We start from the raw sequence: 17,916 nt of genomic DNA on the forward strand, positions 1-17,916 counted from the left end.
CTAGATCTGGCTGTTCTCATCATCAGACAAGCATTTGGCCCAGGAGATTAGGCTGGAAAATCAACAAGGTTGGTGCAGTTTCTTGACAAATGTGGAAGATTAGGTGGTAACTGCTTGGTATGTACATCAGCTTGAGTTCCACTCATTTGGATTGCAGATGGAAGGCAAAGAGAGAAAAGCAGTGATGTTTTGATGCCTCAAGAGATATCCAGTGCCTTGGTCTTCCATATGAAAGACTCAGAGCAGACTAGTTCAGAAGTAGAAGTATTCATGAAGAAAGTGAGGTCATTCACTCAGTCAAAAACTGAAGGTGTTCTTTATCTGCCAGAGCCAAGTGTCAGGATTTCCCTTTGACTATAATGCCTCCAGCTGCCTGGCTTGTTCAACATTTAGCTCTCCATCATGGTTGCAGGTCCTTACCGGCTCTGGCAAAAGTAGGCTGTGTGACATTTTTGTAACTTGGGCGCACAAGCCTTTTGAAGCATACCTCATGATGTCTACAAACCTGTGGTTGGAATGACGACTTATCATGTGTACAGCCAAATCCTATGCATGGATACTCAGAAGTTGGTTCAACTAAATTCAATGGCTGACATCCAGAGCAAGAAACTACATGAAAAGTTGCACTAGTCTAGTGTAACAGGATGCCTTCAGTGCACAAAGGAAAGAGGGATTTGCAGAATTGCTCTATAGTGCAACTTGTGCAACTGTTTACATAAAAATGAGTAGTGCGGCAATTGTACCACTGTTGCACTGTTGCATGCTTGCAGTTGCATAATACTGATATGGAATGCAACCTTCAAACGTAGTGCAATTAAACAGCACAACAGCTTTGCACTAGAGATGTGCAAAATGTTTCGATGTCAAAATATTTCAATTCAAAATGGGGTGTTTTAAGTGTTTCAAGCTCAAAACAAAGGTAAAGTAAAGTCTTCTGACAAGTCAATTTTGACTCCTGGTGCCCACAGAGCCCTGTGGTTTTCTTTGGTAGTGCTATAGTGCAACTTGTGACAGGAGGGGTTTTCCTATATCGCTGCTGCCCAATATAGTACCAGTGGGGATTTAAACCGGCAACCTTCTGGTTGTTAGTCAAGCATTTCCCTGCTGAATGAACCACTTAAGGTGGTTCAAAACAAAACACCCTTCAAATAAAGGGCCTGTTCTGAGTTCAGAACAAAACAACCTGTTCAGTTTGAAACATTTCAACATTTTGAGAGATATTTTTGAGGCCTGTTTTTCCCTTGCTGATTGGGTTTTCTGACACTGATTGGCTTGCAATCTCCTTGCTTCTTTGTTGGCTTGATATCATGCAAATCAAGTGTTGTCATGGGCAACTGTGGCCTCATTGGCTGTGGGGAGGGGGGCCAATAAGTTTCAAAATGTATTCAAAAGGAGTGGGAGGCAGAGAGAGCCCTTATAGTGTGCTTCTCTTGGAGAAGATACATCAGGAAAGGAAGAAGGAGTTTTATTTTGTGATTTTCTTTTCTCAGCACTGAATATAATATGCTTTGCTATTGCTGCTATTACTATTAGGGATGTGCACAGAACCACAGAGGCGTGGTCTGGCACTGGGGGGAGTGTCACTTTAAGGGCGGGAGGTAGTACTTCCCCCTCCCGCCGCTCTTCCCCCTCCAGCGCTTGACTTTAAGGAAACGTTTTTGGGGCAGCAGGGTTCCTCCCTGCCACCCATGCCCCCATCGTTGTCTGCAAAACTCCAGAGCAAGTAGAAGCTGATGCCACGCATGTGCCCATCACCACCGCCAGCATGCGCCGCATACGTCACACGCAAATGTGTGACGTATGCGACGCGCACGCGCTGTGACGGGCACATGCGTGGCGCCAGCTTCTACTTGCTCTGGAGTTTTGCAGACAACGATGGGGGCAGAGGAGGAAGGGAGGAACCCTGCCACCCCAAAAATGTTTCCTTAAAGTCGAGCGCCGGAGGGGGAAGAGCGGCGGGAGGGGTAAGTGCCCCCCCTGCCCTTAAAGCGACACCCCCCCGCTGGACCGGCTGAATTCTGGACCAGTCCGGAGGCCTTTTGCATGGCTCCAGACTAGTTCGGGCACACCACTAATTACTATCTGGTTTTTCTGGGTCTCAGATTGGCAAAGGCAAAACTTGGGTGCCTACCTTCCTTGATTTGTGGTTTGTTTTGTTTGTGAGATAGTGTTGTGGTGAGAACAGACAGTGGCTGCTGTGTGTGTGTGTGTGTGTGTGTGTGTGTGTGTGTGTGTAATATTTCTTGGTTGCTGCTGTGATGAACTCCTTGTCTGGCCTTGAGACTAACTTGTGCTTCACTCACTGCTCTAGCATGCTCTCCAATCTGCATTGCAAGGTGTACTCAGTCAAAATGTGGCTGAAATGAGGAGCATAGAACATAGGAACATAGGAAGCTGCCATATACTGAGTCAGACCATTGGTCCATCTAGCTCAGTATTGTCTTCACAGACTGGCAGTGGCTTCTCCAAGGTTGCAGGCAGGAATCTCAACCCTATCTTGGAGAAGCCAGGGAGGGAACTTGAAACCTTCTGCTCTTCCCAGAGTGGCTCCATCCACTGAGAGTAATATCTTAGAGTGCTCACATGTGGTCTCCCATTCATATGTAACCAGGGCAGACCCTGCTTAGCTAAGGGGACAAGTCATACTTGCTACCACAAGACCAACTCTCAACTAGACCAACTATTTGCTCTAGTTGAGCTTATAGCTATGCTTGCTGCTAAGGATGCTGCTGTGGCAGCTGCTGCAATGTTAGGAAGTAGCATAAGGAGACATAATTGTGAGAGAGCAACTTCTGCCAATGATGTTACTGCAGCATAGGCACTGTGGCTGGCAGTGGATTCTGGATCAGTGAGTATTGTTTAGCCATTCTTGGACTGTGTTTGAATTGTGTGTTCTGTGTTGGGAAGGACAAATTCTCTTTAACTGTGTGCTTCTGCAGTGTTTTTCAAGGCAGTATTACAAAATGCATTGCAAATTGCAATGCAAAAACTTGTGTGCAGCGCACTCTGTGAGTGCAGCTTGTTCCGGCCATAGGGAACAATGGGGAAACTCGAAACATCCCATTGTTCCCCATGGGTATCTCCTAGGGATGCCAAAGTGGGTTGTGTGGTATGGCATGATGGGTGCTACCTACCACCCGTCCCACAAATGCCATGGGTAAGCAGGTGATTTTAAACATATTTTTAACCTTTCCCGCAAACCCCCTTAGGATCCTCAGATTGGCCGCATGAACCACATGAACCAGATTGATCTAACAGACCAAACCAGCTGGTTGGTTCAACTGGACTGGTTTGGAGCAATATGGTTTGGTTCAAATTCAAACTGAAGTGCATTTTTTGGTTTGTGCATACCCCTACAAATGGGTCCAATCCAGAAGCTTCTGCAGTTTCTGCAGATGACTGGTATTTCAGGTCAATCGACAGGTCCAGCTGACGGGATGAAAATATGGGTTGAATGGCTACATGCACAGTGGAGCAATACTATGATTATTTTGTGACGTATCAGGATCGCAAAGCCTATTTACGGTGCCACTACAAAGCTGTGAAAACCAGATGATGGAAAGAAAGTACACAGTCTTAGCACCTTGCCAGGAGATATGTCAGTCAGTCCATGTTCTCCCACAACACATTATCCCTCAATATACTAAGACTTCTTCTCATGCTTCTGCTTTAGCACAGCAGCTGAAACACAGGCATCTCCTTTCAGACACACTCAAATAAAGGCAGGATGGTCAAGCTGCAGGGCTATGAGGCTGCTCTAAGGCTGCATGCCTTCAGATTTGTGCTTCACTCCCAAAGGCTTGGAATAGAGAGCAAAGTTATAAATATTCTAGCTACAAAACACCACACAATAACCAAAGGCCATAGTATTACCATTTAATTGGAGGGTCCAAGTGGAGGGAAACTGTCCACACAACCATGAAGCTGTGGATCAAAAATTTTATATCGCCCACCACTGTTTCTACTGTGTACTCAAAAATCAGAGGTCAAGAACTAAGGCAATTTTTTTTAAAAAGAAAACCATGCAAACAAATGAAACACAAGGGGGTGTCACAAGATCTATAAGGGTGTTAGGCAGTAAGCCAGGTCCAAAAGAATAAGGAGGAAAAGGGTTTGAGAAGTAACTGGGAAAGACGTATTGCATGTAGACAAATGCAGGGAGAATCTGAAGAAATAAGGGGAGGGAAGAGGAAACAGACATGTAAAATGTAAATACAGCAGCAAAGATGTTAGCCATATTATAGCCCAGGATATCCTCAGTGGGTTTCTCTTGATTTTAAACAGAAAGTCTGACTGGGCTGAGAAACAGGGTTGCAATCCAATGACACAATGTATACAGCCTAAGAAATGACCATTGCAAAGAACGCTTTTCCATATGCATTCTATTTCCTATATATATATATCAGGGGAGGAAATTTTATTTAGGAACACACTACACAGAATTGAGTGAAACAAAGACCAGAAAGATTGTCTGTAATGAAGAGCCGCTTTGGGAGGTTGCAGTTCCAAGAAGTGGGGGTGGAGGGGGGTGTCTAATCTCTTCCCTGATAGCACCCCCGCCCCGCCCCATCCACACACACACTTAAAATCAAATCCACCCTTAAGTTGCTTCACATACACTCATTCCTGGAAAATTCCAAACGTGTTTTAAGCGATGTGGAAAGCAGGGGATGGGTGGGAAACAGTTGGGGAGGAGGCAACTTTGAGCAGAAAACTGAGCAGCAGGAAAAAAAAGTCTGACCACTGCTCCTCTGCTCAAAACTGTGATTTTCTGGGGCTGCTTTTCTATCTCACACACATACACAAAGAAAGAAAAATAAAAAGGTGGGCTTCATTACACACATTTGCCTGTAGTGTATAGTTTGCCCTTTAGAGGGCTGATTCCCAGATTTGTGATGATTGCTGTGAGCCTGAAAGTCGAGTGCTGCTTGCCTCCGTCAATTCTTCCTCTTCACGCTTAAAAGGAAGCTCATATGGTTTAGTTGTCTTGTGCAGCTTTTCGAATCGCCACTTCATTATTTGCCTGAAGTGCTCCTCTTCTTGTCTTTGTTTCTCTTTAAGTTCGAGCTCCAGGATCTGCTCGTCTAATTTAAGCCTGAGTTCCAATTCTTTCTCCCACTATTGGAAAAAACAGTGTTATTTTATTAGTGATATTAGTAAATATACAAACAGAACACTTCAATTCAATGACTGGGCAGGATTTGTAGATCATTTAAAGACAGGGGCTGACATATTGAGCAATGTTTTGTGTGGCTTGTAATGGAACACACACACAGTTGTGCAAGAGTGCTTTTGCATAAAACACAAGAACTGCACAAATGCAGTTGAGTGATGAACAGCAGAGATGTGTACGAGCTGGTTTGGCGCCTCCTTTGAGAAGCACTGAACTGGCTTGGGCCAAGTTCAGCCAAACCAGTTCAGTGGGGGTGGGGGAGCAGTTCCCTTAAGAAATAAATAAGCAGGTCCTTACCTGCTTTGTGGCCACACCACTGCTTTTCCAGGTGCAGCACTTGCTTGTGGCGGCCATGAGTGCGCTGATGCCACACACAGAAGCTGCAAGAAACAACGCCGCAGGTTCCACAGCCTTTGCTACTGCAAATGCTGCACCCAGAAAAGTGATGGGTCGGCACCAGAGCAAGTAAGGACCTGCTTATCTACTTCTTAAGGGAACTGCTCCCTGCCTCTCCAATGCCTGCACAAGCTGCTCATGGACATCCCTAATGGACAGCCATTTGAAAAAACAGCCATCCATTGCAAAACTGTGTTTGTGCAATTCTTGCAGTTTACGCAAGGATGCCATTAGGCACGGACGTGGGGTAGGGGGTGTGCTTGGAACCAGTTTGGCTGGTTCAGTTCTGGGTCAGGACAAACCGAGTCCAGTCTGGTTCAGCCAACAAACTGGGCTGAACCAGTTCACAGGCCAGTTCGGGAGATATACTTGTAAAGGGAAATCCAACGAGGATTCCTCTTTACAAGCAAAGGGGCATTCCTTATATTAAGGCGGGGGGACAAGAGAAAGGGTATTTAGTATCTTCTTTTTGCAAGTGGTGAGGACAGTGGCGTCATCAGTGGGAGCTCCTCCAAGCCACCCGCCAGTCTTCTAAAGAACAGTCAGGGCCAATTGCAGCCCTATCTGTGCCTCCACACATGCGTGGAGGCCATTTTCGTGACCTCCGCATCATTAGCAAAGCACCTGGTGATGCAAATGGCCTCTCTGTATGCATGGAGGTCCAAATCAGGCTGCAGCCAGCCCAGGCTGTTCTTCAGAAGGCCTGGGGAGGGGGGCGGTAGAGCCCCCACTGCCTCCACCTCCGATGTCTCTGCCACTACCTCCTTCCCCACCGCCTGCAAAGAAAAGCTACTAGGTACCTTTTCTCTTGCCTCCCCCCCATCTGCACATCTTAATATAGGGAATGCCCCCTTACTTGTAATGGGGAATCCTAGCCAGATTCCCCTTTACAAGTACATTCTCCAAACTGTTTTGGACCGGTTCTTTTAGAACCAGGTCCGGTCTGGTTTGAACTCAGACCAGCTGAACTGGACTGTTTCAATTTGAACCATGGTTCAAATCAAACCGGTACGCACATCCCTACCTGGGGGTCTAGGTCTATGTGCCCACTCTCCTAGAGGGCCACATGTTCCCCAAGGGAAAAGAGGGTACCTTTTATATTTTCAGAATGGTTTGGACTAGAGTTCTGAAATTTGGGGCAGATGTAGGATAGGTTATCAGGACTCTGTGTGTGAAGCAGATTTTGAAGTAGATTGATTAATCTGTTGGTTTTTAATGTTTTTTTATTTTAAAAAAAACTTCGAAAAAAGTCCTAAAAATGACTTGTTTCATGGAAGAAAACTATAAAAACTTCAAAAACTGAAGGCCCCCTCCCCACACCTTGGACCACCATTCTGCCCCCATATGGAGGAATCTGCCAATTGCCTTCATTGAAAAGTATAAACATCACCCATTTTTACCCGCTTTATATTTTCAGAATGGCTTGGCCTAGAACTTTGAAATTGGGCACATATGTAGCACAGGTTAGCTGGACACCGTGGCCACATTCACAGATAATGTGGAACTGGAGGTTGCCAAACACATGGTAAATTTTTGAAACTGTGAATTGCATCACAGACATTCATCGAACTGTGGTCCATCAGCCTCTGGTTTCCAGACAGTGGTGCCCCTCCCTTCTCCTAGCCTGCTGTATCCGCCTTCCAGGAAGCTCTGTGATGATTGTTACACCAGACTCCAGACAAGGGGTTGGTATATCATCAGGCAGGGGCGTAACTATAATTGGGCAAGGGGAAGCAGTTGTCTGGGGACCCACTGCCTTGGGGGGCCCCCAGAGGCAAGTCACATGACTGACTCCCCCAGCCGCACACTCCCCGGGCTTCCCTCAGTTGCATTGATCCTCCAAAATTGATCCTGCGTTCCTCCGCCACATTCCCTCCCTCCGTCTGACTCTCCCTCCTCCACCCTTCTTTTCCTCGCCCTTGTTATTCTCTCCTCCTCCTTCCCAGTCCTGACCCTCCTCCATTGGCTGGCGGTGCCATGTGAAAAAGAGTCATGTGATCAACTGGACTGGAGCAGCACGCTGGCAGAGCAGAGCAAATAAGTCGCAGCGTGAGTGAAGTGAACTTCTCCACCCGTAGCCCAGTTTATTGAGGTGCACTTCCTTTCCCACCATGCTGCAAAATTTACCCAAGAGTAGGCAGGGAGGGTGGCTGCTGTGCGTGTTGAGGAGAGACAGAGACAACAGACATGGAGCCCTCAAGTTAGCTGATGCTGATCCCAGTGGCTTTAATGGAAGGGTGGGGAGAAGTTTCCTCCTCAAATGTCTGCATCAGGAACTTGGGGCAAAAGCCCACGTGCACCTCCTTATCTCTGTTTGAGTGATAGACACACTCTCAGACGTCGAAAGTGGGGGAAGGAGAGCACGGAGTGATTCAGTGGACCCCGTCGCTCCCCTCAGCTTGGCTTTCAATCTCCCAGCCTGAGCCCTTAAGCACTGAAAATGGCAGAGGTCAGGTTTTTTTTTTTACTTTACTGCAAGGAGGTGTGGTTGGTCACAAGTAGGTTTTGCTTATTTTTCTTAAAGATTGTTTTCTTCGCTTGTTAACCAGAGAGTAGTGCCAGTGGTTGTACACTGAAATGCATATTCCTTTAACAAAAAGCTCTCTTGCAGCCCGATCCTATGCATGCTGATTCCTCATCAAAGACTCCCGAGGAAACTTAGCTGTCATGGGATAAAGGGACAAGTACATGTGTGGATTGCTAACTGGTTGAAAGACAGGAAACAGAGGGTAGGTATCAATGGAGAGTTTTCACAATGGAGGGAATTAAGAAGTGGGGTCCCCAAGGGATCTGTTCTGGGACCGGTGCTTTTAAATTTATTCATAAATGATCTAGAAGCAGGGGTAAGCAGCGATGTGGCCAAATTTGCAGATGATACCAAACTCTTCCGGGTAGTGAAATCCCAAACGGATTGTGAGCAGCTCCAAAAGGATCTCTCCAAACTGGGGGAGTGGGCGACAAAATGCCAAATGCAGTTCAATGTTAGCAAGTGTAAAGTGATGCACATTGGGACGAAAAACCCCAACTTCAAGTATATGCTGATGGGATCTGAGCTGTCGGTGACAGACCAGGAGAGGGATCTTGGGGTTGTGGTGGACAGCTCGTTGAAAGTGTTGACTCAATGTGCGGCAGCTGTGAAAAAGTCCAATTCCATGCTAGGGATCATTAGAAAGGGGACTGAAAATAAAATGGCTAACATTATAATGCCCTTATACAAAACTATGGTGCGACCACACTTGGAGTACTGCGTACAGTTCTGGTCACCACATCTAAAAAGTTACATTGTAGAACTGGAGAAGGTACAGAAGAGGGCAACCAAGATGATCAGGGGCCTGGAGCACCTTTCTTATGAGGCAAGACTACAACGCCTGGGGCTTTTTAGTTTAGAAAAAAGACGATTGCGGGGAGATATGATAGAGATCTATAAAATCATGCATGGTGTGGAGAAAGTGGAGAGAGAGAGAGATTCTTTTCCCTCTCACACAACACTAGAACCAGGGGTCACTCCATGAAATTGATTGCCAGGAGGTCTAGGACCAACAAACGGAAGTACTTTTCCACACAACGCGTGATCCACTTGTGGAACTCTCTGCCACAGGATGTGGTGACAGCCAACAACCTGAATGGCTTTAAGAGGGGTTTGGATGACTTCATGGAGGAGAGGTCTATCATTGGCTACTAGTCGGAGGGCTGTGGGCCACCTCCAGCATCAAGGGCAGGGTGCCTCTGAGTACCAGTTGCGGGGGAGTAATGGCAGGAGAGAAGGCACGCCCTCAACTCCTGTCTGTGGCTTCCAGCGGCATCTGGTGGGCCACTGTGAGAAACAGGATGCTGGACTAGATGGGCCTGGGCCTGATCCAGCAGGGCTGTTCTTATGTTCTTATGTTCTTAAGGTAGTCCTGCTTCGTCCAATGGGACTTTCAAGGCAGTGTGTATACCATAAGAAATGATTAATTAATTCTTCATTTTGCAAACATCACTGGGATGCTGGCTCAACAGGCACTGTAATAACCTGCCTTCCTGAGGAGCCAGGCAGGCTGCTGCTCTGAGCTAACCGATCGAGTCAGAGTCGGGGAGGGGACGTTGGGCTTCCCTTGCTTCTCCCTGCTCTGTCTGCTGTGCTGTCGTGTTGTCGACTCAGGCAAGCAGAAGGCAGGAGGCTGCCTGCTGCTGCTCTGTTGAGTTTATCACAGGAACAGCATCACTTCCGTGGCAGGAGGGAGCAAGTGTATGGGGAGTGTTCAGGGAGCTGTGTGGGGCAGTGAAGCAGAGCCATGGTGGGCATGTGGTGTTTGGAGCTTGCTGGGCTAAAGAGGGATGTTCTGTTCCATTCTGTGCAGTGTGTGCACACGTATGTGTGTGAGAGATCAAATATGTTTCCTTCAGTCATGAGAAACATGTCCCTTAAAAGAAGGAAAATTTGACATTTCTCTGTGGGGCTTGTACTTCAACCTAATCTTGTCCTTTTGATATAATTGATTAACTTATTAAACTAATCTAGTCGTGCTGAAAGGTTTAAAACACACAATATGAAAAAAGTTAAGAAGGAATTTCCTCCCCAGCTGAAACTGTTACTTAAGTAGGAACAAAGTACAATTAAGTTTACACAGGAAATGAAATGAGAAGATACTGTTATCATGTATTAAAGAGATTACTTGCCTATGTGATCTGTAATGTATAAAAATCTGTTGTAAATGATGATCGGGGTTCTGGAATTTGGGCACTAGCCGGCCAGAACCTTTGCTTCTGCAGAGCAAATAAAGCCTTTTAAAAACTTCTCCGCTGGTGATGTTCTTTGGCTCGCTGACCCAGTAAAAGAACCATTTGGATGGTATAGCACTTTCTAGCAGCCGTTCTGCAGCCGCCCCACCAGTCCCTTCAGTCTCTCTATTTTGAAACCCTCCCTTCCAAGACCTGTTGTGCCCAGGAACAACTATGATAAGAAGACTTCAAACAAACAGGCACAGAGGTGTGTGTGTGTGTGGGGGGTGATTACTTGAGCCCCCTGCAGGTTGGCTGAGGAGGGTTCTGGGTGAAGGGAGGTGTCTGACACCAGTCACTACTAGACTACACAGAGCAACAGTGAGTGCACCACACAGTTCCCCACATGTGTGGAGAGCTCATGAGAAGCCTAAAATCTTGTGACATGACTCACGGTGGATCAGAATTGAGCTACCCAGAAGCTTCATTGCTCCAGTTTAGCAGCCCCTCCTTGAACATAGGAAAATGCATTTGGCTCACAAGATTTGCAGCATGATCTTAAGTATGCTTACTCAGAAGTAAATCCCACTCGGCTCAATAGGACTTACTCTCCCAAACACATGTGTACAGAACTGCAGCTTCCCTCTTCCAGCCTTTGGAAGAGCATAGCTGCCTTCCTTCCTGGATGTGAGTGTTAAGACCTGGAGCTACCAGAACAGCATGTCTTTCTCTAGTACCATTAAATGACTTGCATCGTCCACAGTTTACAAAACCTTTATATCTATCTATCTATCTATCTATCTATCTATGCGCTTCAGTGAGGGGGCCCCCATTTTAAAATCTTGTCTCTGGGCCCACTCCCACCTTGTTACGCCCCTGTCATCAGGGCTGCAGGCATTGGCCACAAACTTGAAGGGGGCATGTACAGCATAATCATGCATTTTTGGCAGGTACCGCCCACCCTCAGCTGGGGAAAGGGAAGTGTCTCCATGGCCTTTCACTCTCGTGAGGAAGTTGAATGCTGCAGAGCAGTATCCATCATCACAGAGGAGGATCTCCTGTGAAGGGATGTAATACTGCTCCAGATGGACAGTCCTTCTCATGAGTAATGCCAGAGACTGCATGCTTGCACACAAGGGGAAGGGACTGGGGCCCCCTTTCCCTACACATTTCTAAATAAAAAGAGGACAGAGCCAATCAGGAATGACAGGAACTGCCTATCAACAGACACTGGGCACAAGTCTATTGTCGTGTCATCTGTGTCAGGGCTGCCTTTCAACAAAGACACACGGTGCAACTCCCTTAGCATATGTCATTTGTCTCATGGCTGCCTTTCCAGGAAGACACAAGGCACAACTCCCTTGGCATGTGTCACCTTTGTTGGGGGTGGATTGCCAGGCTTCTGGTGCCTTCAGGACTCCAGCTGCTTTTCCCCCTATAATCTTTCATGGCCAGAGTTGCTAATACTCCTTCATTGCCAGAGTTGTGGGAACCTCTCCAAAGAATGGCCGCTCCATCATACCATCCCCTTTTTCTTCATTTTGCCCAAGGGGGCAGCATGACACAAAGTGCAAGCAGGGGACCCACCAGTGCTGCTGTTCAATTTGCTGTGTGTGCTTTAAAGACCACAGTGCAGCAGCATGATGACCCTGTTGCCAGGTAACAGCTGAAGCAATTCCGGGACTGGCAGGGTGGAGCAAATTATCCGAAAGACAACCAGCAAGTAGTGCAGCAGGCATAGAGCTGGTACATTTCAGGGCTGGTCTGCGCCGCCCTCTCTATGATTTCCAGAGCTGTCTGCATTTGGACATAATGTTGCTGCACTGAAATCTCAGGTTGGAGCAGCAAAACTCACTACAAATGGAACATTAACATTGGATTTTGGTGAGGGAGACCTCAGGATGCTTTTGCCTTGAAACCGTGGTTTCACGCATTTGGGCGTACATGGAATCCAACTCTGCCCCATTTAATTCTGGTTCCACATTACATGTGAATGCGGCTATGTATTGACCTTGAAGTGGATTGGTCAATTCATTGATTTTTTGAATTTTTAAAAAAACTTTTAAAAAGTCCTATAAGTGGCTTGTTTCATGGTAGAAAATTATGAAAACCTGGAACTGAAGTTCTCCCTGACCATCATTTCACCCCCTCCCCCATGTGAAGGATTCTGCCTTTTGCCTTCAGAAAAAAAGTACAACATGATGATCCCCCCCTCCCCGTTTTTGCCCAATCATTTACTTTTCCAGAATGGCTGGGCTTAGGATTCTGAAATTGGGCACATATGTAGCCCAAGATGGCAGGATTCTGTTTATTTTTATTTCAAGGAAATGCATTTCAAGCTTAGGTTGGTTGGTTTCAAAGAATGTCTCTAGCACATTGCAGATTTAACTGGCATATGGGCTGAAGGTTTGAAAAGCAGGTTTAAGAACTGCACATTTACTACATTTCAAATACAATTTCATCCCATGATGACGATGATTTGTTAAAAATATTTTCTTGTGTCGTGAAACCCATGCAGCTGAGCAATGCCAGCCAGGGCTCTTGCTTGTCCCAGCTAGCTGGGAGACTCAGCAGATGCAGAGGAATTGTCATGCTTCCCAATATGCCAGGAACTGTTACCTGAACATGACATGACAGAAAAACACAGAGTCAAAAGGCACGCAGCTTGTGTGCTATCAGCATCACAAAAGAAATGCAACACATCTACCAGCTGTGGCCTGGCAACCACCATATGCATACAAATTCTATGCAAGTTATATTAATTCTATGCACATTAAAACGTGTCAATCATCTGCTACCCTCCAGCTCATGGTGCATTTCCAAGGTGGCCTTCAGTGCTGAACCCATTCTCATTCAGTGCTGCATCGTTTCCTATTCATATTCTAAGCCAGAAATGTGTTACTGTTCTGAGAGAAAAGTCATGTTCCTTATGAAACAACTTCTAGGTAGTCGCACAGAGCTTCTTCCATGGCTTCCAATTGAAGCAGTGCTGCTGTGCAATTGCCTGGCGGCTGTTTTAAGTCGTCCTGAAACAGCCCTGCTGGGCAAGACCATCAGGGCAGCCTTTCACTTTGCACAGCAGCTCCTGGTGCATCCCTAGCCTACGCTCTGCTGGACAGATTGACTTATCAACCAATAATTTAGAATTACTACGTGGAATGAATGTCAGTCAATAATTTCTACTGTGAATCACTTAAAATTCTAATCTTGTTTATCCTCACAGCACTCCTGTGAGGCAGACTGATTTACACATTTACTCTTTGGACAAGTAAGGGCTGCCTCACATCTTATAAAATTCCTACATATGTAAAAATATGACCTACATGTGTTGTTGTCATCATCTGTGATGATTACACATGGGAGTGTTTCACTGTATGCTCAAGATATATGTGCCCAGATGCCAGTTGTGTCTCCCCAGTAAAAAAAAAAATGACAGATATGATTGGCATCTGACTGCCTATATGAAGACTACATGTTAATTCCCACCAATAAATATGATTGATGTGGAAAATCTGTACTTATGAAATGATCCTGAGTGGGGAGAAGCACCTGAGACTCCCAAACCCAGCACCCCATGCACTGCACAAGACAGCCTTCAGGTTTGCCTTGATCACTCCAATTCCTGTCTATCATGCCCAATTCTGAAATAATATTTTGGTGCAATATAAATTCTGATATATGCTACAGGAAGGAAGTGATCGAACACAAGATTTTCCTCTGGTGCAGAGGTCAGTACCACATGATGAGGCTGCAGTCTTGTAAAATACTCAGCACGTGGAACTGATGTGATAAAATCAACTTATAAAAAAGTAAGGTGAGAACCAGTCTTCTTCACATGAGGCAGAAAGAAGGCTGCAGTGACAGAAATGCTTACTTATGTAATTACTTACTCCAAAATAGGACTTAGTAGCAGTTATAGAAAAAACTGGAGATAGAGAGGCAAATGTATTCCGCTCCTTTAGATGCTGAGAACAGGGCTAGCCTAAGGGGTGGGCAAGCTGAGCAGTTACCCAGGGCACCTACCTGAAGGAGGCACCAAGGTGAGCTTGATGGCTCACTGTTTGCTGAATGAACTGTCTGCAGTGAAGGTGCAGAAGTAGTGATGTGCCCAGACCGGTTCGGAGGCCATTCTATAGGCCTCCGAACTGGTCTGGACAGGGGGCGGTCCAGTTCAGAACGATTGGGGTGGGGGGTTCCATTAAGGGCGGGGGAGGGTTTACTTACCCCTCCCGTGCTTTCCCCACTCCAGCGCCGTATTTCCTTTACAAATCGGGCAGCAGGATACCTCCCTGCCGCCCCTTTCCCTGCTTGGCTGCAAAAGGCTTTAAGAAGTGACACAGGAGTGACAACATCTGTGTGTTTCCCGAGAGGCAGGGGCCAGAGAGGGAGGAGGGAGGTGTGGGGAAGGCAGCAGCTATATGGGATGAGGCATTAATGAAAATAAAAGAGGGCATTGGCACAACATGAGAAGGGGGGAGGTGTGTAGCCTGTGAGGAGATATATAAGAGGCCAGTCAGGGATCAGAGGCTGGCTAGTAGAGAGTGTCCCAGGCCCCCGGAGAGGAGCAGACACAAGGACCCAAACAGCCAGAGTGGCGGAGGAGGAACAGGGTGAAGCCTAACCCCATTCCCATCCCACTCTGAGGCCTAAACCTTTTCAAGCCCAGCCAGGCTGGGTTAGGGGGACAAGGGGGCGCATGGCTGGACAGGGCAAATGAATTTCTCATTCAGGGTGCTTTTCATTCTAGTGCTGATCAAGAGGAAGAAGGAAGCACTGGAGGTCAGATGGTGTGTGAGATGAAACAGAAAGAGGGAAGAAAAAAGGAGTATGTGAGGAGTATCTTAAGGAATCTTAAAGTAGTGTAAGTTTCTTTAAACCAGCTGTTTAAGGAAGCTGTTGAAGAAGGAGATGCATCAGTGACAACAGCTTGGCCAATGGCAAAAGTAGCTCTTGGGATTCCAAAGATGGACAGTCTCAGTAATGGAGTAATATTTGTATTCATCTTTCTAACCTAAGTTCATAGTTTGACTAGGTGTTGAACACAAGCAAATGAGGGGGTGGGGACTGGGTGGAATAAAGCACAACCTTTATGAAGAAGAACACAGACAATGTCAGCTATACAAATATTGTGTGGGAAGGACTAAAAATGTTTAGTGCTGCAGTCAAGGAGAAGTTCATATCTCTTGTTCGGAACCTCAATGACAGCATCATTACTACATTAATGGAGGCCCTGAAGGTATGGTCTTATGTGTAGAAACTGCAGCTCAGAATAAAACAGCAATAAAAAAGTGTCATTTATAAGGAAGAGCTGCAGCTTGGGTTTAAAAAGGAGGATAAAGGAGAAAGGGTTTGGAAATAATAGGCACATTAAAAAGAGGTGATAAGACTTTGAAGCACAGGAGAATAGATTTCAGATTCTGAGAAAACTGTTTTGGAGAGGTGATTGATATGATGGGATACTACCAATTACATTACAGACTGGCTAATCTTAAATAATAAAATAGCTTCCTTTAATAGAGAATTGTAAGCAAGCCAGCAGCTTGTGGGCATGTTTGCTGTGGTTACCATTATTATCAGTTGACAGAACTGCCCTGAGTTATAACATATATTTCACTGAACTTAGTATTTTTACTGTCTGCAGAGTCAGAACTCAATGGAGAATTAACTCTAAAAGCTTGTTTAATGTATCAGAAAAAGGTTTATTCATTTCATTCCCCGAACTGGCTTAATAACAGCAGATTTTAAAAACGTTTTGAAAGCAAGAATGCTCTGGACAGTTATGTGAAAGATTGCAAGGATAAGTCCCAACCCACAAGTGTTATGAAACATCTCCAAATTGTATGTGACCATTGTCATTCATAAGAATGTTTCTAACACTTTCCAATATTTCTCTCTACCACAGTGCTGTGCAGTAGGCAAGGCTGAAAGCGAGCAACCTGCCCTAGACAAACCAGTAAGCAAGTTTCAAGGCTGAATGGGGATTTGAACATATATTTTTCTTCCACAACAAAATCTAACTCTCTTCTCCATTGCATCATACCAGTCCCAGTAGAACAGTCAGAAAGAAGAAATGCCCAACACACCACTTTTAAAGAAAGAAGCCACACTACCTTCCTCTCTATTGCTTCTAGGCTAGCCAGATTAAAATTTCACAAGCAAAAGATGCTGTGGAAGTCTTCGGTAAGGCAAACGCAAGAAGCACTGAAATAAAGGATGGTACTTGGTCTTTGGAGCTGTGATTTCAAGCAAGCTCTTTGAAATTAGCAGCACCAGGAAACCCTGATTGTTCTAGGTAGCAAAAAGGTAGTGGCTGAAAACTTAGAATAAGTAAGAATAAAATGTTTAAGGGTTGAGAAATAAGGTGTGGATATTAAACAAGTGACAAACAACTTGGTATAGCCCAGAAGAAGGACCCAGTATAAGTGATGTGTGGTGGAGACAACTATAACTGTGGCCTGATCTACATACTGAGGTTATTCACACGTGCGTGCAAAACCGGGCTAAGGGAGCTCAGCCTGATATTTCATGTGTTTGTGAACTGATGGGATCAGGCCCAATCCTGGCAGCTACATGGTGGCAAACCTGCTTAAGTAGCCTCCCTTTAGAATGAGGTTAAGGGAGTGAGCATTCCCTTCACCTCATTTATTTGCTTGTGTGTCAGCCATGGCTGGCACACTCGAGGAGGGAGGGAGGATCCCAATTATACACCGCACACTCGCGTGGTGCTTTAGTGGAGCTCTGGGGGTGGAGCAACATGCAGCAGCGCGTCCCAGCACCCTGACCCTCAGAGCTACAGGAAGCAGCCACCAAGTCGTCTGGGCAAGCAATCTGACTGCTCAGGGAAGCAAATGTAACCCTCTCTCCCCAAAGACTGCCCTGGAGCTCTTCCCACTGATCATGAGAAGCGCTCCATAGTATGCAGAAGGGTAAAATTCTGAAGGGAGAATAAGGACTGTACCACTCCGGACTGTGGAAGGACATGCCATCTTTGAGTGTTCCCCTCACATTAAAAAGAACTCCATGCAAAAAACCAAACCACATACACAGAAAGGTTCTGGCCAGCCTATTTCCTGTATGCTAATTTTCTACACTTAGGAAGATTTTTACATATGGAAGCAGTATGAAGTATTATCCCATGCAAGCAACCTGAAGTAGTACAGTGTATTCTACTTCTCATTCTACCATGTGCATAGACCAGGTTTGCATCTCTGGCTTGTACAGATAAACATTTTTAAGTGTGTTTAAGATGGTATGAAAAAGGTGTCATTTGTCATTTTCCACAGGGTACGCAGTCGTCCTTTGTCATACTACTGTCACTGGCAAAAAAAAAAAAAAAAAGATTTTCAGCAATAAAAAACCTGTAAAACTTGTGATCAGGTACAATTCTATAATAAGTGTTATCCCTCCACCTTATCACAAAAAACTATTATCTGTCTCCTGCCACAATTACGAGTTGGTGCATGTTCTAAATAGAGTACCAGAGTCTGGGAGATATATTTTGGGCCTAGGGATGGCAGCATTCATGTATACTATTTTGGTGTGCACTAGGACTGTACACAGTCACTAATGACTGTATTTGTGTTCACGTAGCTAATGTTTGTGTTTGGGTGTGCTGCAATTTGAAAGAGCTGAAATGAAATTTTAAA

The 17,916-nt window shown here is 45.7% G+C and overlaps 1 protein-coding gene across 9 annotated transcripts in view; it reads right to left on the reverse strand.

Annotated features, from left to right (window-relative positions):
* Positions 1-3,862: 3,862 nt before the first annotated feature.
* Positions 3,863-17,916, reverse strand: part of TMEM232 (transmembrane protein 232) — a 262,748-nt gene continuing 248,694 nt past the window's right edge. For 8 of the 9 annotated variants that reach the window (XM_053292117.1, XM_053292123.1, XM_053292124.1 and 5 more), the window contains one exon: positions 3,863-5,118. In XM_053292117.1, coding sequence (XP_053148092.1) covers positions 4,870-5,118 — 249 coding nt within the window. In that variant the 3' untranslated portion in view covers positions 3,863-4,869. Of the gene's footprint in view, positions 5,119-15,967; positions 17,587-17,916 lie in introns of those variants that run through there. The other variant, XM_053292120.1, reaches the window with a different exon arrangement.

Source organism: Hemicordylus capensis, chromosome 2 (assembly GCF_027244095.1).
Source record: "Hemicordylus capensis ecotype Gifberg chromosome 2, rHemCap1.1.pri, whole genome shotgun sequence".
Lineage (NCBI taxonomy): Eukaryota > Metazoa > Chordata > Lepidosauria > Squamata > Cordylidae > Hemicordylus > Hemicordylus capensis.